General features: G+C 37.2%; 1 protein-coding gene across 1 annotated transcript; it reads left to right on the top strand.

Moving 5' to 3' along the window:
* The first annotated feature begins 2,082 nt into the window (after nucleotides 1-2,082).
* LOC119247750 (C-type lectin domain family 4 member E-like) lies at nucleotides 2,083-8,484 on the top strand. The gene is made up of 6 exons (XM_037514404.1): nucleotides 2,083-2,119; nucleotides 3,199-3,288; nucleotides 4,887-4,976; nucleotides 6,144-6,295; nucleotides 7,196-7,311; nucleotides 8,313-8,484. The coding sequence occupies exons 1-6, from the start codon at nucleotides 2,083-2,085 to the stop codon at nucleotides 8,482-8,484; spliced, it is 657 nt and encodes a 218-aa protein (XP_037370301.1).
* Nucleotides 8,485-14,292: the final 5,808 nt, after the last annotated feature.

The following is a 14,292-nucleotide window of genomic DNA, read 5'->3' as shown; positions in this document are numbered from 1 at the left end:
TTGGTGAACCTCTTTAGTCTCCTAACTCCTTGACAAATGCAGGTGCCTGGATACTAATAAATTTTTCTGGAAAAAAAGAAGAATCTAGATGGCCAAATATATTGATGAATATATGTTGTAAAGTTAATATTCAAAACATAAAAGTATGCATGGTATGATCTTACTTGCATGAAAATAAATAAACAATATATTACAGACAAAGCTTATTATACAACCTTATTATATAAGCTTAGAAAATGTCTCCTAGTGTACGTAAGAAATCATCGACTGTGGTCAACGTTAGTAATGTGTACTAAGAATAGCTGGGAGGTATTTTACTTTTTACATATGGCTCATATGGTTAACTACAAAAAAATGTCATTCAAAATTTGGGAAAGTGGTAAAGCAAGGGCTTAAAAAATATACATATTTTGTCTGGTAAAATATTAATGTTCAATAGCTGATAGATTTCATATTCATAAAGTTATTAATGTATAATTATTAGCATTATGTCTAAGTGTGCATAATTAATAAAAATTTGACTGTAGTCATTATAATTTACCATTTAATAATTTATATAACTCATCCACTGGATAATTTCTTTTCTCTGGTCAAAATTCATTTCCCAATAATACACATTTAAAAAATGGGTTTATTTTACTATATATATATGTATAATTTTAAAACATTCTTTAATAAATATATTCAAGAGCAAAACGAAGACTGAAGGAGAAATTGACCAATACATTGCAACAGTAAAATGTCCGTTTTAGAACAAGGAATTTTTTCTAAGACATGGAAAGGCAGTGAGTCAGTGGCTATGTGAGTACCCACACCCCAACGGACACACACATAATTACTAATTCCCCCTCATACTTGTGAACTTAAATCAACTGAGATCAGTTATGTTAAGTATCTCTAAGGAAGAGATGGTACATTATTATATCTAACTAACTTTCCATAGACGTATTTATAGTCCAATGTCTAATTTAAGTGATTTCTGACCTTCAAATTCAAATGTGAGCTACAGTATAAAACCAAATCCCCAAATAATTCACAACAGTAGAATTAAGCTGCCTCCTGAGTCTCTAAGTCTTCGGAAGTTGTGTTATGATGTAAGGAATTGAGCTGAGTCTCAAAGTAATCATAGAACATGAGGCTGAGGTGGACCTGTGAAACAGACAAGTGATCAACGCTCTAATGAAAGGGATATAAATACACAGTGGTGGGCCTCCCTAGTGCCTAGGGGTTAAGTCTCAGTGCTCACCACCACAGCCTGAGTTCATTCCCTGGCCAGGGAGATAACCCACATATGATGCAACAGACCCCTCCTGTCTTGCCCACTGCTCTGTTCAGCAGTGTATTTCTGTAAATCCATCTGTTCTTTTCCCCACTCTGTCTCTGGTGAATCTTCTTACTTCCCCCATATCCCTCGCCTACACCCCCCCCCAGTTCTTCTATGCTAAATGAATAAATAAATCTTTTTAAAAAGTTAAATAAATACACAATAGTAGAATGTTCAAGAGCTGCAAAGGATATAGGAAGAAAAGCAAAAGATGAAGAGAAATTCACATGGCTAAGGTAAAACATGTGAACGGGGTGCCCAGCTCTGTGCCAAGTGCTGTGAGGGCTTAAAGCTGGTTCCGTTTCTGTTAACCAATGAGTGATGGTTCTGACTGGAGGGGAGGGCTCCACCAGGGTCAAGGAAAAAATGAGGGTTGAATTAGGCCTGGAAGAAAGCAGAGATATTGTACCTGCCAAAATAAGACAATTATTTTTAAGCCCCTCATATTTCCTCACAATGTGTTCCTCTTCTTCTTTCATCATTTTCCCATTCACTGCTTGTGCTAGTATGTGGACTCACTTTGTTGCCCTGTAACTACCTTGTCCTGCTTGTGCAAGAGAGGAAATCCTGACTTAAATACACAGACAGCCGCGGAACAACTTAATATTCTTATATATTTAGGGTTGAGCTTCCTAAAATGATGATAAAGCTTTCATCCTTCAAGTTTCACTCTCCTTAAATCTTACTAACAAAATACTCCAGGACTCAAACTGAGGTGGGAGAGACAGAGGGTGGAAGAAGAGAAAGGAAGAAAAAGAATGAATTCATGCAAATCATCTCCATCGCAATGCACAGGTAAAATCTTGTCTCTTTTCTTTCATAGATTTCTTTTTTCTTTGCAGGATTAATACATGTGTTGCATGACAGAACAACAGGAAAGTTTTCAGTAAAGTAAAATAACAGGCAGAGAGACAGGGAGAGAAAATGAAAGAGAAGAAAATAAAAGAGAATGATTAGAAAACTATGTTATATTGGAAAGATGGCTGGACTTCAGTTTGGGAGTTACAGAACTGAAAAGTTACTGCTGCTTCTCCTCTTCCTACAAGTCACTGGGTCAAACTGGACAAACCACTGCACCTCAGGGGAACCCATTTTCCCTATCTTTAAAATGTGCATTGGAGGAAGGAGAAGAGAAACTACTAGATAGTTGCAAGTGTTAGCTTACTGACTTATAAAGGGCTTGGAAAAATGAAACACAGAAAGAGAAGAGCTGGATATAGACAAGAAAAATGGAGAGTGAGGAGAAAGGGGGAAAGGGAGAGAGAGAGAGAGAGAGAGAGAGAGAGAGAGAGAGAGAGAGAGAGAGAGAGAGAGAAAATCTGTGAGACCTGGAAGAAAAACATCACACTTCTGTCCAAGTTCATGAATCAGTATTAAAATTAGTAAGAGCTAAAAGTGTGGTTTGGCTGGGGTGGGGAGGAGAGGAGGGATTAGGGCCAAAATAAGGTGGGGTGGGTACTGTATCGGGAATATAACCAAAATGAAAATGCATATATTGTGCAAAAATGAAAAATGATGTAAGAATTATATAAAATAAAATAAAATAAATAAAGACAGGATTCATTCCCTCATCAATAAAATATAAAAAGATTAATTAAAAAATAAATAAATAAATAAATAAAAGTGTGGTCTCCAAGTCAATACCATCAGCAGCTCTCGGGAACTTGCATCCATACCAGCTCTACTAAATTGTCAACTCTGCGGCTCTGTGTTTTCACAAATCCCCCAAATGATTGTGATGCATGCTGAAGCTTGAGAATTACTCAACACTCATAATATTGGTGGAAGGAAATCAGTAAGGATGAATAAGAATCTCATAGGTATCTTTTGTATCTTGTTTAGGGAAGATTGACTATGTTTCTGTCTTTCTACAGAAAGACTATTCTCCTCCCAAATGTTCTTGTGGACTGTTTCCGGGGCTGCCATACTACTTCTCAGTGCCTGTTTTATCACCAGATGTGTTGGTAAGTTCTAAAGGTCAAGTTCAGTCTCTCCAGTGAGTATCAGAAGTAAATTCTTCCTTGCTGCCTGTGGATTCTCTTCTTCTGCAAAAGCTATTTCTATTCTACTCTTCCCTTCCCTGCTTTCCACCTGGGTTAGTCTTTAAGCCAGAAACCCCAATTAGCACAGAACTGTTACCAAATTTCAGTGACCCCTGACTCAATTTTCATGACGGATATTCTTCATCTCCTTGGTGGCCTTGAGCCCCTCTTTCTGTTCCCTGATCATTACTGTAACCCCCTCTGTGAGATGCAGTTACTGAATAAAGGGGTTCACATCTTGGGGGGTTTCAGCCAATAGACCAGATCCAAGTTTATGGAGGAAAGAGAAGTTTTATTACTTGTGACAAGTAAGGTGGCAGGGGGATATCTCCAAGGATTGCCTCCCTGAATAGGGAATTCAAAATATTTTAAATTTTTTTTACAAGGCATCATAGATTGATAGTATTCTTATCCCCATTTTATAGGTGAACAAACAGTATTACAGTGGTTCAAGCACTTGCCTAAGATCACACAGCCAGTCAATACTCAAGCTCAAGTCAGCCTGACTTTCAAGAATAAGATTCTTAAACCCTGTGCCTCTTATCAAGCAACCACTGCCCCAGTGTGAGCCTCATCCCTTCTTCAGTCTTCCTCTTGTTCTCTGCTTTCACTTTTTTAATAGTTCAGCCTCAAACTCTTTATTTTAAAGTCACTTATTGAATAATATATAAAAATAAAAATTGCTCCTTTAAGTACAGTTTGATGAGTTTGAACAAATGTAAATAGTCGTGTAACCACCACCATAAACTTGACAAAGAACATTTCCATCAGCCCCAAAACTTCATCCTGATTTCAAGGGTTTCCTCAAAGGGAAAGCCCAGAAGTAGAAAGAGGAAGTCCTGGGTGATTGGATGCTGAGTACCGGGCAGCTGAGGATCTCTGCCCAGGCCCTGGAGACAGAACATGCTTCAGTTTACCTGGTGGTTTGGCGCTGAGGATCCTCCCTCAGAGGAGAGTTTAGGATTTTAATGAGGTTTCGGCTACTTGCAGTCACTCAGGATCAGGTCTGCCCAGCTCTGGGTTGTTCTGGTGTTTGTTATCCAGGTGATTGAGCCGGAGAGAGGTGGTTGGGATCTGGTCAGCAAGACAGGGTGAGACATTGTTTAAGGTAAATCATCAAGCACATTTAACTGCTTGTTGGGAATACATCAGACAGTGAACTGCCATAACAATCCCCGCTTTTTTGGTCTCTGGGGTGCTGGTTTGATAACAGTCATAGCCAGAGACATGAGAAATCACTTTCTGGAAAGAATAGAGAGGGCACGACTTGGCATGAGAGATAAACAAACATATTTGCTTTCTCTGGGCCTTCAGGGCCTGAAATAAAGCACATTCATCCTCATAAGTCAGACAAACCGTAAGTAAATTCCTCCTGCCCCTCCACCTCTCCTGTTCCTGAGGAAAATTACATAGTAATAGAATATCATCACAGCTATGGGCACTTCTGTTTTGAATACAAAAAAGATAAAATTTATTTTTAGCAAGAGTAATGAACTTTACGTGTGCCCCTTTCCTTCCAGTGACACATCTCATCTTTCAATGCTGCAATGAGAAAGAATTCCAGCCACGTGATGACTTGATGGGACTCTCCTGCTACAGTGATGGGTCAGGTACAAGAATCCTCACATCTGAACTTCCACATTTATATATCAGCATTTTCTAGTTTCTAGATCAATTTTGGGACAAGTAATTGAATTAGGGCCTGTTTTCAAATGCAAACTCTTGCCTATTCTGTGAGAGAATGATGAGGAGATGGTAAGAAGATAGGAATAGAACTTTGAGAAAGCAGTTAGCATTGGTGCAGAAAATTTGGGGAACATTATAACAAACTTTTGGAATATATTTGATGTATATGCCCTAACAGTTAATATAGAAGTAGAAGGATACTGTCCCCAGGAATGCATCCCATCCAATTCATCACCTGCTTCCAAAATGAAGTTTTACATATAGTCCTGTTCCAAGTCTTAGCAAAATTCTGAATAACACTAGAAAAGTGATTTCCTTCTGAGCTATAATTTCCTCACCATTAAATTGAGTCAGATTGAATTATTTATTTTTAATAAGCTTGAAGGCTTACATTCTATAATTAAGAAATTTCACTCATTATACAACCCATTTGGAGATCTTTTTTTTTTTTGAGGGTTCATTGTTTGGCAACATAGAGATAGTGCTCAGATATAATACATAACTTCTCTGACCTTCGCTGTCTAAGAACAGATAATAAGGTTCTATCTCAAGAACATAACTGAAATAGTATATATTTTCATTTACTGCTACTGGTATTTGGAAGAGGATAATTTCATCTCAAAGAGAAGAAAATTGCTGTTTGTGTTCAATGACATAGGAATTATCTAAAGTCTTGGTAAGATGTGGAACATGAACAAGGGGGTCTAATCTTTCTGACATAAGTGATGGGTTTCATCAAAGAGTCAAAGAGAAACTTTAAATCCAACCTTTGCAGATGACCAAAGATCTGTGGTTTTCAGAGGGGGAGGGGAGTAGTGATATTGGGGGTTTGGGGTGGAGAGAGCCCAATGGACTAGGTGAAGGACTATGGGTGCTTCAGTAGTGGAGAGCTATGGTGACTACACCTCAGGAGGGAACCCTATACTTTCAAAATACTAGCAAGAATGTAAACAATGGTACTTCAGTAAAAACAAGTAAAATTTTTATATTTTATTTAAAAGAATTTTTTAATCTTATTTTTTTCCTTACATCATTGTAGTTCTGTTTCTTACTCAGTTCACACAGGAAACCCTCAAACACTTCTCTCCCAGGTTCAGTCAAGAATTGCTGTCCACTGAATTGGGTCTATTTTCACTCCAGCCACTACTTCTTTTCTACAAACACATTGACCTGGACATTAAGTGTAAAAAACTGCTCAGACATGGGAGCTCATCTGGTGATTATCAACACCCAGGAGGAGCAGGTAGTTGGAGTACAGTCCCCAATATATGACACTCTTCACAGCATCGATAGCCCTCTCCATACATGTGTATAGATTGACTGCTGGTTAAATGAATTTATGATATGTATGTATTATGCTATTCCTACTATTTCTGTAAGTGAATACCAACTTTAACTTATTTTCAGCATTAGAAAATCCTAAGAAAAAAAGGGAATGTTTCATTCCTTTGTTACTAGGTAGGCAGAAAGGGTAGGGAGTTAATTTTGGGATGACCAGTAAGTTTAGCTACATCCTATGAAAGTGGGAACACAAGTATTACTTGAAGTTGTGATTAATAATGTTTTGTGCTAGATACATACTGTAGATTTGGCTAGTAATAACAATAGATAAATTTTTGAATGAGTTCTAGAGAATATCCTCTGTTGAAGATTCTTTTTTTTTGCTGGTTTAGTTTTATGTTACATGTAATTTTGCCACAATAAAAGAAACCAGAATATAATTCTTGATGAATTTATAATTTCAAACCATTTATCTATCATCTCTAGACTAAACCCTGCTTTATCTATGATAACAATTACCTTCAGGGCCTCCCCGGTGGCGGAGCAGTTGAGCGCTGGGCTGCGAAGTTGCCTGCAGCCTCTGCAGTGCTGGTTCCATCCCCAGCCGCAGGCGAGGGTCCCACATGGCACACAGACCTCTAATCCGCACCCGCTGCTCCCCTCAGCAGTGTATTTCCTTGGTCTGACTGTTCTGTTCTCCGCTCTGGCTTTGGTGAATTCTCTCACCCTCCCATACTTCTGACTGTACCCAGTGTTTTTATAAATAAATATAAATAAATAAATCTTTTAAAAAATTACCTTCCACATTTGTTCAGAATTGAAATAATTGCTTTCTCTTTTTTTTATTGTGCATCTTCCATAGGAATTCCTTTTCATTACAAAACCTAGAGGAAAAGAGTTTTATATTGGATTGACAGACAGGATGGTTGAGAGTCAATGGCAATGGGTAGATGGCACACCTCTCAACCAGTCTCTCAGGTACTTTTCTTCTTGTAGGGGAATTGTAACCCTACTCTGATCCTCATTACATCATTGTTGAGGGGAGTTACCAGAATGTCCTTCTGTTTCATGAGATATATTCAGATCCATCCTTGGTGAAATTCAAAGCAAGAAGGGAAAGAGCAAGTGTAGATGAGTAAACAGAAATATGAGTATCTGCTGCTTCCATTTCCTAGAACTATCTCAAAAATAAAGGGAAAGTAACAGGTGATTATGAGAAGGGATTGGAATTGAAGATTCACTCATTGGAAATGCAGAAGAGGCACAGAGTGGCATTCAGAGTCTTATGCTCCCAAACTGTAGTAAATGAGATAAAAATAGTGATTTGAGAAAAAAAGTAGATGCTTAATTGAGTAAACACAGACTCTCCATGATGTCAACTCTTTTCTCCTTACAATGGCTGTACGTCATTAGAGCACAGCATTTTTGAGTTTTCAATTTTTGTATCTCAATCATTTTTAAATTTTACTTAATTTCCACCTTTCTGAGCTACATCAATATTATCGATCTTCACTTAGCAACTGAGGAAATAAAAGAGCAGGGGGGCTTAAATCATTGCTAAGAGTATAGCCCAGATCCTTTGATACTTTAGAAAGTTACTTCACTTAAACATTGTAACACCTTTGATGTATGTACCTAAGTTAATACAAGCCCTTTGTAGAATAAAGGGAACCAAACAAGATACATCAGGATATGAATCCTTTCTGTAACTTCTCATTCTGGGTCTTAGAACATGAAAGAGCATGACAACAGAAAATCTGAAAGATCCAGTCTGCTTCATGACTCACAAACTATAACTTAAACAAGTGGTTTCACTTTTCTGTGGTTCCCTCTCTTTGTCAATGATGTGGACATTATAACACCTCCTTCACTTAAGTGCTATGTGAAGTGAAAAAACACAAATGCAGTTTGCCTAGTGTACTAGGGCACTTGCCCTCTTGTGGTTAGGATTTCCAATTTCCCATGTGTCTCTCTTTCAGCTTCTGGGATGCAGGGGAGCCTAACAACATAGCTACAGCTGAAGACTGCGTCACCATAAGAGACTCTTCAAACCCAAGGAAAAATTGGAATGATGTGCCCTGTTTCTTCAATCTGTTTCGGATTTGTGAAATGCCACAAGCAAATATTCTGAATCAAGAAAAATCTCTTTGACGAGAAGGCACAAATAAATGAAGAGGAATAAAAGCAAGAATATGGCTACACCTCCAACAGGAGGAAAGTGTGCTTTGCACTTCATGAGAACTCCATATGTTTCATTGCTTTATATCATATAAATAAAAATAAGTAGCTTTGAATGTAATAATTCATGATTTTTCCCTATGTAAGTCTTAAGACTTCTCAAAATTTACAGAGCAATTCTCTAGCAAATGCTGTGAAAAGAAAGGAATGCCCCTTTTAATTCATTTACTTCATTTGGGAGTATTTATATGAGAACACAGGAACAAGGAACAAATACAAAATCCAACAAAGTAGGGGGGGGGGATATCTTTGCACTTGATCTTATCCAAAAGGCTGAGAAGCAATGGAAACTACCTTTCAAGTAATACCTGAATTCAGGCTCAGTGTCAATTTCTCTTTTTTTTAGCTTCTGAAAAGTCTCTCTTCTCTTTCTATTTTCACACTCCTTCCACCCTGCCCCACCACATCACCTCACTGTACTCTCCTATAGAATGAGTAGGACACTTGCTTGAAGTCATGAAATGTAATCCTAGTCCAAAGACTTGTGTGGACTTTCTGCCCAACAGGCTTTACTGCACCTCTTAGGAAGGTCCATACTAACCTTCAACTCATCCAACAGACTAATGAATTAACCAACAGAGTCATTCAGCCCACTCACCCCAATCTCCCTTCATTCTCTGTTTACTCTCCCATGACAAATTAGGGGATCTCACCTGAATTTGTATTTATTGGTCAAGCAGAGCCAGAGTTCAACAGTCAAATTATTCTGAGAAAGCATTCAACTTGACACTTTCCTATCTCAAGTTTATCCACTTATTGCATAATATGCTACTAATTCCAATAAGTATATTCAATAATATCTAAACAACCTAGTGGCTTCTGTAACCAAGTTTCTTGCACCATGAAGAGCATCATGAAGAGACCCTCAAAATTCATATATTGGAATTAATGTGTGATCATTGAATGGGAAAATTCAACTGAAGACATAAATATAATAGATTTGCTTTTATGAAAAACGTTTCTCTGAGAAATAAATAATAATATGTGGCTTTTCTTTTTTAAGATTTAATTTTATTTATTTATCCTTACAAGAACTGGGGTTTAGGCCAAATGTTTGAGGGTGAGAGGAATTACCAGAGACAGAGTAGAGAACAGGCAAGCAGATCTACTGAAATGCACTGCTGAGGGGATCAGCGGGCAAGACAGGAGAGAGATTCTGCACCATGTGGGTCAGCTCCCTGGCTGGGGGATTGGACTCATGAGGCCCCAAGGGTGGTGATAGCTTGACAGTACTGAGACTTTAACCCCTGTGCCACCAGGGAGCCCCAGCAATCTTTGGTTTTAAAATCAGCATGCTTATAATCCAAAGTGTCTATTAGCCTTTACAGAGTTATTGCAACAAGTTCTTTTAGAATTTGTGCTCTGTAACTCAGTGAATATGGGAAACACAATTAAAGTCACTGAGCACTATTTCAGTTAAAACATCAGCTTTAAATGCAAATGCACACAACAATCACACACCAGTATTCAAACTCAGAAAATCACCAATTTACAAGATAAATACCATCTTTAAAAATAGGGTAAAGGAGTTCGGTTAAAATGCTAAAATTGTTTAGCTTAGATCCAGGAAACATCAGCAAATGGAGAATCTGAAGGAAAACCACCATATTTTGTTGATAGTGAATGTGACTGTTTCACAATTAGTAATAACTCATACATTACAAAAGCATAATTTCAGATTGTTCAAACAATGCCTTCCTTGCTAGTTTGAACTATAGGTTAGAATTCTAAGGAAACATGAACAATTTACATAAACAAGTTGAAAACACCACACTCTGATTAAAATTAAAAAAAATAGAAACACTAATACAATGTTGCTTCTAATAATTAAGAATTTTTATCTGTTAGCCAGATGTCATGTCACCTCCAGAAATTTTCCCATAATGCCAAAGGGAATTCATTTCATCTCTGAGGAAAGGTAGACCTCAGAGTCCTGCTTCCGTTGTGAACTAGCAAAGTGAAGGTGAACTCTCTGGCTTCTCAAGGATTTTGATTTCTCAGCTATAGAATTGAAGGTGTTTGGTTAAAGTGGCCTGAGTAAGCCTTTCTGACTCAAAAAAAAAAATACCTTAGGTTTGGACTCCCTGTTTTGGGAAGACATTTAGGATGAAGAATTAAATTTAGTATAAATCCACAGTTTCTTTATTCACTCATCCTTTGATGGCACTCATCCATATTGCTGTGAACATAAAGGTGCATATAATGTCTCACATTAGTGTTTTGATATACTTTAAATAAATATCTAGGAGCAGAAGGGAAGATGTTTTGAGAGATTTCCAACATGGTTACAATGACTAGTACATGAATTTCCATGTTTCTTTTGAGCTCCATACAATTAAGATTATTCTGGAAAGTGAATCTCCATAGGTCTGGTGTTACAGAAAGAATACTGAAAAATAAAGTGAAAATGTGTCCAAGAACAGGGAATGCTCCCTAGTGCATTATGTGACCTCCATAATGAAACAGACAAACAAAGCACAAGAAACTTACAACCCAATATCCCTGATGAATATTGATGTGAAAAACCTTCAACAAAATACTAACAGGTCAAATTCAACAATACCTTACAAGGATTACATGATCAAGTAGGATAGAACTCAGGGATGCAAGAATGGTTTATATACCTACATCAATCCATATATATGATGTAATACTCTACATCAACAAAAGAAAAGACAAAAATTATATGTATCAGATGCAGAGAATGCATTTGATAAGACTTAATGCACATTTTTAGAAACTAAACAAGGTGAGGGTAAAAAGAACCACCCTTAATATAATAAAGTCCGTATATCACAAACCTATAGTCAATATAATGTTCAGTGGCAAAAAAAATGAGTTTCCCTTTAAGATCAAAAAACAAGACAAGGATGCCCATTGTCACCACTTCTGTTTGATTTAGTGTCAGAGGTGTTAAGTAGAGCAATCAGACAATAGGAAATAAAAGGAAAAGAAGTGAGACTCATTATTTGCAGATGATATGATACTCTAAAACCCACCAAAAAGCTATTAGATTAGAAATAATAAATGAAAATAGCAATATGCAGGTTATAAAATCAACATGTAAAAAATCTGTTGCATTTTCATAATTCATAAAAAAGAATCAAGTTCTTAGGGATTAACCTAACCAAGGAGTTAAAGGACATATACAATGAAAACTACAAGAGGAGATGGAAAAACATTACAAACATTACATTAATGAGGAGAATTAATATAGTCAAAATGAATATTCTACCATTTTTAATGTTTTGAGAAACCTCCATACTATATTCTATGGGAGGTGGACTAGTCTACCTTCCTACCAGCAGTGTGTGAGGGATCCTTTTTCTCCAAATCCTCACCAACATTTGTTGTTTCTGGTCTTTTTGATGTGGCCGGTCTGTGAATACATATTATGATATTTAAAAGTCCAATGCATTTCACTGAGGCTTTTCTCATAAAAGTGTACTTTTTATGTTTAATAATTACATTTTTATTTTTGTGCATTATTAAAAATGATAAAATACCTAATCTGGTTGTTAGTATTTTTTTTTTTTTGGAGTCTTCTGACTACATTAGATCAAGAACAAAGGATGGCAATTCATTTAAAAGGGAATATAGAAGGTAGTTAACTACACTGAGCTGACAATATCTAGTCTTCTGTTCTCTAGAGCTAGAGCCATCTAGCTCTAGTTATCCTTTGTGAGAAGTGCACAAACTCCTTTGTTACCGTCCTTACAGTATTATTTTTCACCCTTTCTGGAAAATTCATCATTACTCATAGGTGATTTGCTTCTCCTCAAATCCTCAGAGTGCAATCTGATTACTTTGTGCTCTTTACCTTCATTAACTCAGTATTATTCTTTTTCTTAGATTATTTGTCCCATACCATTCTAGCATATTGAGTATAAATTTAGGCTATACATTTTACATCATTTACATTAAATCAACATATAGTCATAATATGTTCTATGCTCACTGCTTATAAACAGTTTATTGCAGGCTGCTTATTGCTAAGAGTTAAATTTGACTCCATCATACTCTGACACCATTCCACACCCACCCACCCTTGGCCCCATAATTCCAGTAGCTGGACTTCTGCTTTCTTCTGCCTTATGACAGTCTTTATCATTTACCAATTCCCCATTCCAGTATACTGTTTCTTGCATGTCACTTACCATCTTGATTTCCTTTGTAAGTCAATGACTACTTCAAGACTGGGGGTGTGGCCTTTAACAGAAATTTGTGGGACAGAAGCAGGATCCTGTCTTTCTGCTGTTGATCACCAGCCATAGACTGGATAGTTTCCTCTTCACTCTTTTACAGTTGTTATGGCTAAATTGTCTAATATCATATTTTATGGTTATCATAACTGGTCCAGATTATTACCTTATTAAGTATAAATTGTTTTCTTCTTTACCCAAGAGCATTGTAAATAACCCAGCAGATTAATGATCCCCTGAAAATCTTTTCTGTAAAGGAAGCTGCAAGGATGCTGGCTGGGTGAGGTGCAGTGTCTTTGATTCATGGAAGTTTCCATGGAGCTCTGTCAGCAGAAGTCAATGTCAGCCAACACTTTCTGGTCTTCTGTGGACAAAATGGCAGAGTTCCTTCATGAGACAGTGGTGGCTAAGGCTACTGAGGTTCCAAGAGGTGAAGGCTGTAGGGATCCTACTGTTTTCATTTTTGCCTGTTGGGAAACCCTCTTGGTACCAGGTGTGGCACACTGGCACCCAGAGTAGCATTGGGCAGCTTAAATTAAAAGACTTGACAATGGCACCTGCTGAAAGAGCAACTAGATATCTCACACCTTGTTTAAATGCAAATAAGTACTGCCATTTGAAACACAAATTGGCAGTTAAACATCAACATACCAGTGATCTAAAAATTCTGCTCACATGAAATGAAAATCTTTGCTCAAACAAAAAACTTCTACATGATGGTTTATAGTAGCTATTTATAGATATATAACTACTCTAAACTGGGAGCAACACACATACCCCTCAACTGGGAAATGGATAACCAAGTCGTGTTACATTTGTATGATGAAATATTACACAACATTGAAAAAGAATAAACTACCTCTTCATGCTACATTAGTGTGTCATCACAGTGAAAGAAATAAGATTCAAAAGGTTGTATAAGGTATAAATCTATATATGACATTCCAGAAAAGACAAAACTATAGACACAATACAAACAACACAGTAGAGAAGTTATTACAAAGGTTTAAGGGGGGTCTCCCTGGTGGCACAAGGGGTTAAACACAGCACTATGAAGCTATTCACAGCCTCTGCAGCATGAGTTCGCTCCCTGGCCAGCCAGGAAACTACCCACATGGCACAGCAGACCTCTCCTGTCTCGCCTGCTGCTCCCCTCAGCAGTGTATTTCAGTCAGTCTGCCTATTCTGTTCCCTGCTCTGTCTCTGGTGAACCTTCTCAGCTCCCCACTCCCACACCTCTGGCCTGTACCCCAGCTCTTGTATGCATAAATAAATAATCTTAAAAGACAAGAAAGGTTTGAGGAAAATTTTTGTGATGATAAAATGGTTTGATATAGTGATTTTAATAGTTGTTCTCTGACTGTATGTCTTTGTCAGCACTTGCATAACAACACATGACAAAAGGAGACTTTCGTTGTAGTATGCCTTGTTGCAAAATACCAAAAAATGATAAAGCAATAAAAATTTTGGAGGAAAGTAGAACATCTTCATCATATTGAAGTAAGTTGTTTTCTTAGAT

This window comes from Talpa occidentalis, unplaced genomic scaffold, assembly GCF_014898055.3.
Source record: "Talpa occidentalis isolate TD23 unplaced genomic scaffold, MPIMG_talOcc4v2.1 talOcc4.16, whole genome shotgun sequence".
Taxonomy (NCBI): Eukaryota; Metazoa; Chordata; class Mammalia; order Eulipotyphla; family Talpidae; genus Talpa; species Talpa occidentalis.
This window is presented reverse-complemented; position numbering and strand designations above follow the sequence as displayed.

What these genes read in the sequence shown, in the direction of transcription:
- LOC119247750 (XM_037514404.1), top strand. Translation starts at nt 2,083, where the DNA reads ATGAATTCATGCAAATCATCTCCATCGCAATGCACAG. An exon ending in CTGCTACAGTGATGGGTCAG is followed by an intron (nt 4,977 to 6,143) that starts GTACAAGAATCC and finishes CTTCTCTCCCAG; the next exon opens with GTTCAGTCAAGAATTGCTGT. An exon ending in CCTCTCAACCAGTCTCTCAG is followed by an intron (nt 7,312 to 8,312) that starts GTACTTTTCTTC and finishes TCTCTCTTTCAG; the next exon opens with CTTCTGGGATGCAGGGGAGC.